This window comes from Silurus meridionalis, chromosome 11 (genome assembly GCF_014805685.1).
Source record: "Silurus meridionalis isolate SWU-2019-XX chromosome 11, ASM1480568v1, whole genome shotgun sequence".
NCBI classification, from domain to species: domain Eukaryota; kingdom Metazoa; phylum Chordata; class Actinopteri; order Siluriformes; family Siluridae; genus Silurus; species Silurus meridionalis.
The window spans coordinates 23,230,001-23,244,022 of NC_060894.1; the positions used below are offsets into that span (position 1 = coordinate 23,230,001).

Here is a 14,022-nt window from a genome sequence, read left to right on the forward strand (position 1 = left end):
CACTACACACACACACAACTCTACACTATACTGCTCTACACAACACCACACCACACTATACTGCTCTACACAACACCACACTACACTATACTACTCTACACAACACCACACCACACTATACTACTCTACACAACACCACACTACACTATACTGCTCTACACACAACACCACACTACTCTACACAACACAACTCTACACTATACTGCTCTACACAACACCACACACCACACTATACTACTCTACACAACACCACACTACTCTACACTACACAACTCTACACTATACAACACCACACCACCATCACTCTACACAACACCACACTACACTACACAACTCTACACTATACAACACCACACCACCATCACTCTACACAACACCACACTACACAACACCACACCACACAACTCTACACTATACTGCTCTACACAACACCACACTACACTATACTACTCTACACAACACCACACCACTCTACACACACACCACACTACCTACACAACACCACACAACACCACACACTACACTATACTACTCACACAACACCACACTACACTACACACACCACACCACTCTACACACACACACACACCACACTACACTACACTACACACAACACAACTCTACACTATACTGCTCTACACAACACCACACTACACTATACTACTCTACACAACACCACACTACTCTACACAACACCACACTACACTACACAACTCTACACTATACAACACCACACCACCATCACTCTACACAACACCACACTACACTACTCTACACACCACACACACAACACCACACTACTCTACACTACACAACACACACCACACACACTATACTGCTCTCTACACAACACCACACTCTACACAACACCACACACTACTCTACACAACACCACACTACACTATACTACTCTACACAACACCACACCACACTATACCACACTACACAACACCACACTCACACAACACCACACTACACAACACACACTACACTATACTACACAACACCACACTACACCACACTACACAACACAACACCACACACTACTCTACACAACACCACTACACTATACTACACTACACTATACTACACTCTACACAACACCACACCACACTATACTACTCTACACAACACCACACTACACACAACACTACACAACACCACACCACACTACACTACACAACACCACACCTACACAACACAACTCTACACTATACAACAACCCCACCATCACTCTACACACCACACTACACCACACTACACTATACTACTCTACACAACACCACACTACACTATACTACTCTACACAACACCACACTACACTATACTACTCTACACAACACCACACCACACTATACCACTCTACACACCACACCACTCTACACTACACTACACAACACTACACTATACTGCTCTACACAACACCACACTACACTATACTACTCTACACAACACCACACTACACTATACTACTCTACACAACACCACACACTACTCTCTACACAACACCACACCACACTATACTACTCTACACAACACCACACCACACACTATACTACTCTACACAACACCACACACACTATACTGCTCTACACAACACCACACTACACTATACTGCTCTACACAACACCACACCACACACTATACCACTCTACACAACACCACACCATACTGCTCTACACAACACCACACTACACACTATACTGCTCTACACAACACCACACTACACTATACTACTCTACACAACACCACACTACACTATACTACTCTACACAACACCACACCACACTATACTACTCTCACACAACACCACACTATACTACTCTACACAACACCACACTACTCTACACTACACAACACAACTCTACACTATACTGCTGTACACAACACCACACCACACTATACTACTCTACACAACACCACACACTCTACACACACTACACTACACACACAACTCTACACTATACTGCTCTACACAACACCACACCACACTATACTACTCTACACAACACCACACCATACTACTCTACACAACACCACACTACACTCTACACTACACAACACAACTCTACACTATACTACTCTACACAACACCACACCACACTATACTACTCTCACACACCACACCACTCTACACCACACCACACAACACAACTCTACACTATACTGCCTCTACACAACACCACACCACACTATACTACTCTACACAACACCACACTACACTATACTACTCTCACACAACACCACACCACACTACTCTCTACACAACACCACACCACACTATACTACTCTACACAACACCACACCACACTATACTACACTCTACACAACACCACACTACACTATACTGCTCTCTACACAACACCACACTACACTATACTGCTCTACACAACACCACACCACACTATACTACTCTACACAACACCACACTATACTACTCTACACCACACACCACACACACTATACTACACTACACACAACACAACTCTACACTATACTACACAACACCACACTACACTATACTACACTCTACACACAACACCACACTACACCACACTACAACACCACACTACTCTCTACACTACACACAACACAACTCTACACTATACTACACTCTACACAACACCACACCACACTATACTACTCTACACAACACCACACTACAACACCACACCACTCTACACAACACCACACCACTACACTATACTACTCTCACACAACACCACCATCACTCTACACAACACACCACACTACACTATACTACCTCTACACAACACCACACTCACTCTACACCACACAACACAACTCTACACTATACTGCTCTACACAACACTACACCACACTACACTATACTACTCTACACAACACCACACACACCACACAACACCACACAACACAACACTCTACACCATACAACACCACACCACCATCACTCTACACTATACTACTCTACACACTACACAACACTACACCATACTACTACTCTACACAACACCACACTCTACACACTATACTACTCTACACACTACACTACACACACACAACTCTACACTATACAACACCACACCACCATCACTCACACAACACCACACTACACTATACTACTCTACACAACACCACACTACACTATACTACTCTACACAACACCACCACACTACTCTACACAACACAACTCTCTACACTATACTGCTACACAACACCACACCACACTATACTACTCTACACAACACCACACCACTCTACACTACACAACTCTACACTATACAACACCACACCACCATCACTCTACACAACACCACACTACACTACACAACTCTACACTATACAACACCACACCACCATCACTCTACACAACACCACACCACACAACACAACCTCTACACTATACAACACCACACTACACTACACAACACCACACTATACAACACCACACCACCATCACTCTACACACACAACACACACACACTACACTACTCTACACAACACCACACCACTCTACACTACACAACACCACACTACACTACACAACACTACACTATACAACACCACACCATCACTCTACATAACACCACACTACACTATACTACTCTACACAACACCACACTACTCTACACAACACCACACTACACTACACTACACTACTACACAACACACTCTACACTATACTGCCTCTACACAACACCACCACACTACACCACACTACACACACCACACCATATACTACTCTACACAACACCACACTATACTAAACTACTCTACACCACACAACACAACTCTACACCATACAACACCACACAACCATCACTCTACATAACACCACACCACACTACTCTACACACACAACACCACACTACACTATACCACTCTACACAACACAACACACACCACACTATACAACACCACACCACCATCACTCTACACAACACCACACCACACTACACTCACACAACACAACTCTACACTATACAACACCACACCACCATCACTCTACACAACACCACACTACTCACACAACACCACACTACTCTACACAACACACACCACACTACACAACACTACACTACTCTACACAACACCACACTACACTATACTACTCACACAACACAACACCACACAACACAACTCTACACTATACAACACCACACCATCACTCTACACAACACCACACTCTACACTACACAACACAACTCTACACTATACAACAGCACACCACCATCACTCTACACAACACCACACTACACTATACTACTCTACACACAACACAACACTACACTACACCATACAACTCTACACTATACAACACCACACCACCATCACTCTACACAACACCACACTCTACACTACTACTCTACACACCACACTACTCTACACTACACAACACAACTACACTATACTACTCTCTACACAACACCACACTACACACCACACTACACACAACACCATACTACTCTACACACAACACCACACCACTCTACACAACACCACACACACTACTCTACACAACACCACACTACACTATACTACCTCTACACAACACCACACCACACACAACACCACACTACACAACACCACACTACACAACACCACACCACACTATACTACTCTACACAACACCACACTACACTCACACAACACCACACCACACTACTACTCTACACACCACCACACCACTCTACACACAACACCACACCACACTATACTACACTACACTATACTACTCTACACAACACCACACTACTCTACACTACACAACACAACTCTACACTATACTGCTCTACACAACACCACACTACACTATACTACACCACACAACACAACTCTACACTATACACCACACCACCATCACTCTACACACAACACCACACCACACTATACTACTACACAACACTACACACACACAACTCTACACTATACCACACTACACAACACCACACTCACACTATACTACTCACACAACACCACACTACACTATACTACCTCTACACTACACAACACCACTACACTATACCACTCTACACAACACCACACTACACTATACTACTCTCACACAACACCACTCTACACTATACTACTCTACACCACACAACACAACCTCACACTATACTACTCTACACACCACACCACTCTACACAACACCACACTCACTCTACACAACACCACACCACACTATACTACTCTACACAACATCACACCACTCTACACAACCTTCTCTACTCTACACCATACTATACTACTCTACACCACACAACCTACACCACACAACACAACACAACTCTTCTCTCTACTCTACTCTACACTATACTACTCTACACTACACTACACAACTCTTCTCTACTCTACTCCACACCATACTATACTACTCTACACTACACAACACAACCTCTACACCACACAACTCTTCTCTACACAACAACACAACCTCTACACTATACCACTCTACACAACACAACTCTACACCATATACTACTCTACACTACACCACACAACCTCACTGTACACCATACCATACTACTCTACACAACTCCACACCATACTACTCACACACACACAACACTACTCTTCTCACTCTACTCTACACCATACCATACTACTCTACACCACACAACACACCACACAACACAACTCTTCTCTACTCCACACCATACTATACCACTCTACACCACACAACACAACCACACTATACTACTCTACACCACACAACACAACCTCTACACTATACTACTCTACACAACACAACTCTACACTATACTACTCTACACTACACTACACAACACCACTGTACACCATACTATACTACTCTACACAACTCACACTATACTACACCACACCACACAACACAACTCTCTCTACTCTACTCACACCATACTATACTACTCACACTACACAACTCTACACCACACAACACAACTCTTCTCTACTCTACTCTACTCACACCATACTATACTACACCACACTACACACAACACAACCTCTTCTCTACTCTATTTTACACCATACTATACTACTCTACACCACACAACACAACCCCACACCATACTATACTACACCACACTACACAACACAACCTCTACACTACACCACACCACACCATACTACTCACACCACACCACACCACACTACACTCACACAACACACACCACTCTACACTATACACACTACACCACACAACACAACTCTTCTCTACTCTACACCACACTACACAACTCACACCATACTACTACACCACACACACAACACAACTCTTCTCTACTCTACACTACACAACACAACTCTACACTATACTACACACACAACACTACACAACTCTTCTCACTCTACTCTACACCACAACACCACACAACACAACCACACCATACTATACTACTCTACACCACACAACCTCTACACCACACAACACAACCTCTACACCATACTATACTACACCACACCACACAACTCTTCTCTACTCTACACCACACTATACTACACTACACTACACCACACTATACTACTCTACACAACACAACTCTACACTATACTACTCTACACACTACACAACACAACTCTTCTCACTCTACACCACACCACACAACCTCTACACTACACTATACTACTACACCACACCACACAACACAACTCTTCTCACTCTACACTACACAACCTCACACTATACTACCTCTACACCACACCATACTACTTACACAACACCACTCCACACAACACCACACACTATACTACTCTTGACAACTCCACACCACACCACACTACTCTACACAACACAACACCACTCACACAACACCACACAACTCTTCTCACTCTACACCACACTACACCACTCCACACAACACAACACAACTCTACACTACACAACACAACTCCACACCACACAACACAACTCTTCTCACTCTACACACCACACTATACTACCTCTACACCACACCACACCACACCATACTACTCTACACAACACAACTCTTCTACTCTACACTACACAACACAACACAACTCTACACTACACTACACACACACACACAACACCACACAACACCACACTCACACTACACAACACCACACTCACTCTACACAACACCACACTACTCTACACAACACCACACCACACTACACTACTCTACACAACACCACACTACTCTACACAACACACACCACACTACACTACACTCACACAACACCACTGTACACCATACTATACTACTCACACATCACACTACTCTACACAACTCTTCTCTACTCACACCATACTATACTACTCTACACTACACAACCCCACACTACACAACACAACTCTTCTCTACACCACACTACACTATACTACACCACACTACACAACTCTCTCTACTCTACTCCACACCACACTATACACTCTACACTACACAACACAACTCTACACTCTACACACCACACCACACCATACCACTCTACACTACACAACACCACACCACACTCACACAACACCACACCACACCACTCTACACCACACTATACTACTCTACACAACTCTACACTACACACACAACACCACACAACACTACTATACAATATACTACTTACACTACACAACACAACTGTACTCTACACAACACCACACTACTCTACACAACTCCACACCACACTACTTTACAAAACTCCAAACTACACTATACTACTCTAAACTCCACACACACCACACCACACTACACTACTCTACACAACACCACACCACACCACACAACTCTACAACTCTATAGTGTAGTGTAGTGTGGTGTTGTGTAGTGTAGAGTCCACACTACTCTACACCACACTACACTACTCTACACTGCATAACACTACACCACTCCACTTTACACTATTCTACTTCACTACACCATACAGGTGCAGAGTCTGGCATGAGATGAAGAACCTACACACTGATCTACAGAACTTCATCACTGCGAAGCAAACATGCATATACACACAGCTGTGCAAAAAAACTAGTGTAATGGTGCAGATTGTATTAAATCAGCACTGAGCCCTATACAATGCACTTGGTTACAGTGTGATTGGAACTTATCCTCATTAATGTGATTCTGTTTGATTTCCTCATCAGAACCTGCCTGAGTTCAGCTCAGCTCGCATGGAGGAGAGCCGGAGAAGGAACGTTCAGATTATGGAGGTGCTCAAAGACGCTGCAGAGACCAACGACAACATCGCTCGTACCTATGGCAACCGGAAATAACCACGCCCACCCAGCATAACCCTGCCCACATTATAACCCCACCCAGTTCATAACTTCGCCCACATTACCCCCCCCCAAAAAACCCTAACCCACCTAGCCCAAACTCCGCCCCCACTTAATTCCACCAACCAATAATTCCGCCCACACTATAACCCTTTTCTCTAAACGTTCTGCGCAAACAGTGCGCACAGTTGACGCGCTCGTGTTGTGAGTGACGTGTTTCCGGTGTGAAAGCTCAGCGTGTGTTCGCTGTTCCTCAGTAATTTTGATTTCTTCCGTTTGCCGCTGTTTCTGATGTCCTCGCGCACACCAGAAGTGTCTCGGAGCTGTCTGAGTTGTCGTCTGCTGTCTGGCGGCGCGCTCCTTCTCTCCTCCGGCTTCGTGTACCGGAGCGCGCGCAAGGCCGTGTCACGGGGAACGCGCGTGCCCGTGGGTACCGGACTGCAGCTCGTCTTCGCCGCAGGTGATCCTCTGTTTTGGTGCACACACACACACACACACATTTACTCACTCACACTCTGAAGCAGAGTGTGTGTGTGTAGTGAAGCAGAGTGTGTGTGTGTGTGTGTGTGTGTGTGTGTGTGTGTGAAGCAGAGTGTGTGTGTGTGAGTGAAGCAGAGTGTGTGTGTGTGTGTGTGTGAGTGAAGCAGAGTGTGTGTGTGTGTGTGAGTGAAGCAGAGTGTGTGTGTGTGTGTGAGTGAAGCAGAGTGTGTGTGTGTGTGTGTGTGTGAAGCAGAGTGTGTGTGTGTGTGTGTGTTAGTGAAGCAGAGTGTGTGTGTGTGTGTGTTAGTGAAGCAGTGTGTGTGTGTGTGTGAAGCAGAGTGTGTGTGTGTGTGTGTGTGTGTTAGTGAAGCAGAGTGAGTGTGTGTGTGTGTGTGTGTGAAGCAGTGTGTGTGTTAGTGAAGTGTGTGTGTGTGTGTGTGTTAGTGAAGCAGAGTGTGTGTGTGTGTGTGTGTGAAGCAGAGTGTGTGTGTGTGTGTGTGTGTGTGTGTGTTAGTGAAGCAGAGTGTGTGTGTGTGTAGTGAAGCAGTGTGTGTGTGTGTGAGTGAAGCAGAGTGAGTGTGTGTGTGTGTTAGTGAAGCAGAGTGTGTGTGTGTGTGTGTGTGTGTGTGTGAAGCAGTGTGTGTGTGTGTGAGTGAAGCAGAGTGTGTGTGTGTGTGTGTGTGTGTGTTAGTGAAGCAGAGTGTGTGTGTGTGTGTGTGTGTGTGTGTGTGTGTGTGAGTGAAGCAGAGTGTGTGTGTGTGTGTTAGTGAAGTGTGTGTGTGTGTTAGTGTTAGTGAAGCAGAGTGAGTGTGTGTGTGTGTGTGTGTGTGTGTGTGTGTGTAGTGAAGCAGAGTGTGTGTGTGTGTGTTAGTGAAGCAGAGTGTGTGTGTGTGTGTTAGTGAAGCAGAGTGTGTGTGTGTGTTAGTGAAGCAGTGTGTGTGTGTGTGTGTGTGTGTGTGTGTGTGTGTGTGTTAGTGAAGCAGAGTGAGTGTGTGTGTGTGTGTTAGTGAAGCAGAGTGTGTGTGTGTGTGTGTGTGTGTGTGTGTTAGTGAAGCAGTGTGTGTGTGTTAGTGAAGCTGTGTGTGTGTGTGTGTGTGTGTGTGTGTGTTAGTGAAGCAGAGTGTGTGTGTGTGTGTGTGTGTGTGTGTGTGTGTGTGTAGTGAAGCAGAGTGTGTGTGTGTGTGTGTGTGTGTGTGTGTGTGTGTGTGTGTGTGTCACTTTTTTAGATTTGATTGGTCTTGGTTTAGGGTTTGGATGTTCAGCAGAAGTGGGTTTGGGTTAGGGTTTGGATGTTCAGCAGAAGTGGGTTTGGGTTAGGGTTTGGATGTTCAGCAGAAGTGGGTTTGGGTTAGGGTTTGGATGTCCAGAAGTGGGTTTGGGTTAGGGTTTGGATGTTCAGCAGAAGTGGGTTTGGGTTGGGTTAGGTTTGGATGTTCAGCAGAAGTGGGTTTGGGTTAGGGTTTGGATGTTCAGCAGAAGTGGGTTAGGGTTGGGTTTGGGTTAGGGTTTGGATGTCCAGAAGTGGGTTAGGGTTGGGTTTGGGTTGGGTTTGGATGTTCAGCAGAAGTGGGTTTGGGTTAGGGTTTGGATGTCAGCAGAAGTGGGTTGGGTTTGGATGTTCCAGCAGAAGTGGGTTTGGGTTTGGATGTTCAGCAGTGGGTTTGGGTTAGGGTTTGGGTTAGGGCCTGGATGTTCAGCAGTGGGTTTGGGTAGGGTTTGGATGTCCAGAAGTGGGTTAGGGTTAGGGTTTGGGTTGGGTTTGGGTTTGGATGTTCAGCAGAAGTGGGTTGGGTTGGGTTTGGATGTTCCAGCAGAAGTGGGTTTGGGTTAGGGTTTGGATGTTCCAGCAGAAGTGGGTTGGGTTAGGGTTTGGATGTCCAGCAGAAGTGGGTTTGGGTTAGGGTCTGGATGTTCAGCAGAAGTGGGTTTGGGTTGGGTTGGATGTTCAGCAGAAGTGGGTTAGGGCCTTTGGATGTCCAGCAGAAGTGGGTTTGGGTTAGGGTTTGGATGTTCAGCAGAAGTGGGTTAGGGTTTGGGTTAGGGCCTTTGGATGTTCAGCAGAAGTGGGTTTGGGTTAGGGTTTGGATGTTCAGCAGAAGTGGGTTGGGTTTGGATGTTCAGCAGAAGTGGGTTAGGGTTGGGTTTGGATGTTCAGCAGAAGTGGGTTTGGGTTAGGGCCTTTGGATGTTCAGCAGAAGTGGGTTAGGGTTTGGGTTTGGATGTTCCAGCAGAAGTGGGTTTGGGTTAGGGTTAGGGCCTGGATGTTCAGCAGAAGTGGGTTAGGGTTTGGATGTCCAGCAGAAGTGGGTTTGGGTTAGGGCCTGATGTTCAGCAGAAGTGGGTTAGGGTTAGGGTTTGGTTTGGATGTTCAGCAGAAGTGGGTTTGGGTTAGGGTTTGGATGTTCAGAAGTGGGTTAGGGTTAGGGCCTGGGTTTTGGATGTTCAGCAGAAGTGGGTTTGGGTTAGGGTTAGGGTCTGATGTTCAGCAGAAGTGGGTTTGGGTTAGGGTTTGGATGTCAGCAGAAGTGGGTTTGGGTTGGGGTTTGGATGTTCAGCAGAAGTGGGTTTGGGTTGGGGTTTGGATGTTCAGCAGAGTGGGTTTGGGTTAGGGTTTGGATGTTCAGCAGAGTGGGTTTGGGTTAGGGCCTGGATGTTCAGCAGAAGTGGGTTTGGGTTAGGTTTGGATGTTCAGCAGAGTGGGTTTGGGTTAGGGCCTGGATGTTCAGCAAGTGGGTTTGGGTTGGGGTTTGGATGTTCAGCAGAAGTGGGTTTGGGTTGGGGTTTGGATGTTCAGCAGAAGTGGGTTGGGGTTTGGGTTTGGATGTTCAGCAAGTGGGTTTGGGTTAGGGTTTGGATGTTCAGCAGAAGTGGGTTTGGGTTTGGGTTGGGGTTTGGATGTTCCAGCAGAAGTGGGTTTGGGTTAGGGTTTGGATGTTCAGCAGAAGTGGGTTTGGGTTGGGGTTTGGATGTTCCAGCAGAAGTGGGTTGGGGTTTGGGTTAGGGCCTGGATGTTCAGCAGAAGTGGGTTTGGGTTAGGGTTTGGATGTTCAGCAGAAGTGGGTTAGGGTTTGGGTTAGGGTTTGGATGTTCAGCAGAAGTGGGTTTGGGTTTGGGTTAGGGTTTGGATGTTCAGCAGAAGTGGGTTAGGGTTTGGGTTAGGGTTTGGATGTTCAGCAGAAGTGGGTTTGGGTTAGGGTTTGGATGTTCAGCAGAAGTGGGTATCAGCTGTAATTCTGCCTGCATGGTTTGGTGGTGGTGTTTCTGTGCACCTTTAGGATCATAGCTGAACTTCACATGCAGCTGGATGATTGTCCCATTTGTCAAATTGTTGTTTTCCGTCTCTCTCACTCGCACAGCTGAAGGTTCTTCTCTCCACTGCTGCTGAAGATCCCATGGATGTGCTGCACTTGGAGTTTGCTTTGCTTTCACTCTTTTGTCCAGAGAACATTTCTCCTTCTCTACAGTGTACAAAATCTGTGTGATGAACTGAAGATTCACCACAAAATTTCGATTCATTTTAAAAACTTTGATGAGATTTTAGTTCATCAGCCCAGAAGACCATCTTCCAGGCTTCAGTAATCTGCTGGCAGCACTTCCTGGCCCAGACAAACCTCTTTCTCTTATTTTGCCATTTTAGCAATTCACAGGTGAACCTGAGACCTGTTTACCTCAGTATTCCATTTACAGGAGCTGCTCTATTTCAATCAGAACTGGAATACTGAAGATTCCATGACCAGAGAAAAATAAATACACAAGTGTAAAGTGAAGCAGGAAAAGGGGGCGGGGCTAAATCTTCACTAAATTATATTATAAAATTATAAAAATGTTCTTTGGCTTTTTATTTTAAAGGCATTTTGAGAAATGGAGTAGATTATAAACAGAAGTGTGGAATTAAGGCATCTACATTGTTTTTTATTTTCTGCAAGTAAATAAGACGTTCACATTCCTGTAATTCAAAGCCTTCTGATGACATCATTAGTGTGCGACTCAGACGCCCAATACTTTACTTCATATAGATATTTACAACCTGCTGGATTACAATCTCTCTCTCTCTCTCTCTGCCTCTCTCTCTCTCTCTCTCTCTCTGCCTCTCTCTCTCTCTGCCTCTCTCTCTCTCTCTCTCTCTCTCTCTCTAGGTTTGGCAGTGTGGGGGATTGTGGTTATTGTCGATCCCAAAATTACTCAGAAATCAACAGGATGATGAAGATGAGGAGGAGGAGGATAAGATTTGTGCAAATACTGTGATGAAACCTGATGATTTATAACTTTAATAAATGTTTTTATGTTAAAAGTGCAGTGTTTATTCTTTAGTAGCACAGTGTAGAATCAATAATCAGTCCCACACACACACACACACACACCATAGATCTGATGTGTTCCATGAACCTTTGTGTGGATTTTTGTTAAAGTGTAGTGTGTACAGTTTGGAGTGTGTGTGTGTGTGTGTGTGTGTGTGTGCGCGCGTGCTCAGGATGGTAAAATTGACCATTTCACAGAAAAGTTAACGATGTGTAACGCTATACTTTTATTATTTAGAAAGTGACCAATAATTTGTGACTAATATTTTCTATGTAGCTCGATTTCTCCTCGCTAAACTGTATCTCGAGCGCGTTCTCTCAGCATCACTGCTGCTACGTGAATATGACGCATCACAACACTACGGAGGCCGAGGCGTGTCCTAAGAGTCAGAGAATACAGATTAACATGGCAGAGGTAGAGCTGCAACTTCCTGCAAACACAACAAGAAAAGAACATCTGGTTTTATTTAATCTTTTACAAAGGTGTCCATGTGTTAGAAGATTCAAGATAACTTGCTGTCAGTCTGAACCAAAGAAATAAAAGTGAAATCTCTGCACCTTGTTGAATTGCAGATTCAGCATTAGATTTTTTCTATTGTACTGTAGTGCATTGAATCAAATTGAAATTGGATTTTCACAGTATCATAACATGGGTGATGCGTATTCTCACAGTGACTGTTATAACTGTATCTGTAATGTAGCGCACCTCTACATCTGCCTCTTTCACACCAACTACCTGCATGTCTTCACCACATCCATAAACCTCCTCCTTGGTCTTCCTCTTTTCCTCCTTCTTGGTGTCTCCATCCTCAGCATTCTCCTACTGATATACCCCATGTCCCTCCTCTGCACATGTCCAAACCATCTCAATCTCACCTCCCTCACCTTGTCTCCAAAACGTCCTACATGCGCTGTCCTCCTAATAAACTCATTTCTAATCCTGTCCATCGTATATATATATATATATATATATATATATATATATAGGTGTGTGTGTGTGTGTGTGTGTGTGTGTGTTTCAAAAAGGGGGGCGTGCGCGTGCGTGTACCA

General features: G+C 44.9%; 1 protein-coding gene and 1 long non-coding RNA gene across 2 annotated transcripts in view; both read left to right on the forward strand.

The window, feature by feature from the left end:
- Positions 1 to 8,487, forward strand: part of LOC124393226 (ubiquinol-cytochrome-c reductase complex assembly factor 3) — an 8,922-nt gene extending 435 nt beyond the window's left edge. Inside the window, exon 2 of the mRNA XM_046860823.1 lies at positions 8,063 to 8,487. Within this exon, the coding sequence (XP_046716779.1) occupies positions 8,063 to 8,191 (129 nt within the window). The 3' untranslated portion in view covers positions 8,192 to 8,487. The remainder of the gene's footprint in view (positions 1 to 8,062) is intronic.
- Positions 8,488 to 9,863: 1,376 nt separating this feature from the next.
- LOC124393228 lies at positions 9,864 to 10,883 on the forward strand. Its single transcript, XR_006927297.1, has 3 exons — positions 9,864 to 10,027; positions 10,099 to 10,167; positions 10,675 to 10,883. It is a non-coding gene; the product is annotated as an uncharacterized LOC124393228 (long non-coding RNA).
- The last annotated feature ends 3,139 nt before the right edge of the window (positions 10,884 to 14,022 follow it).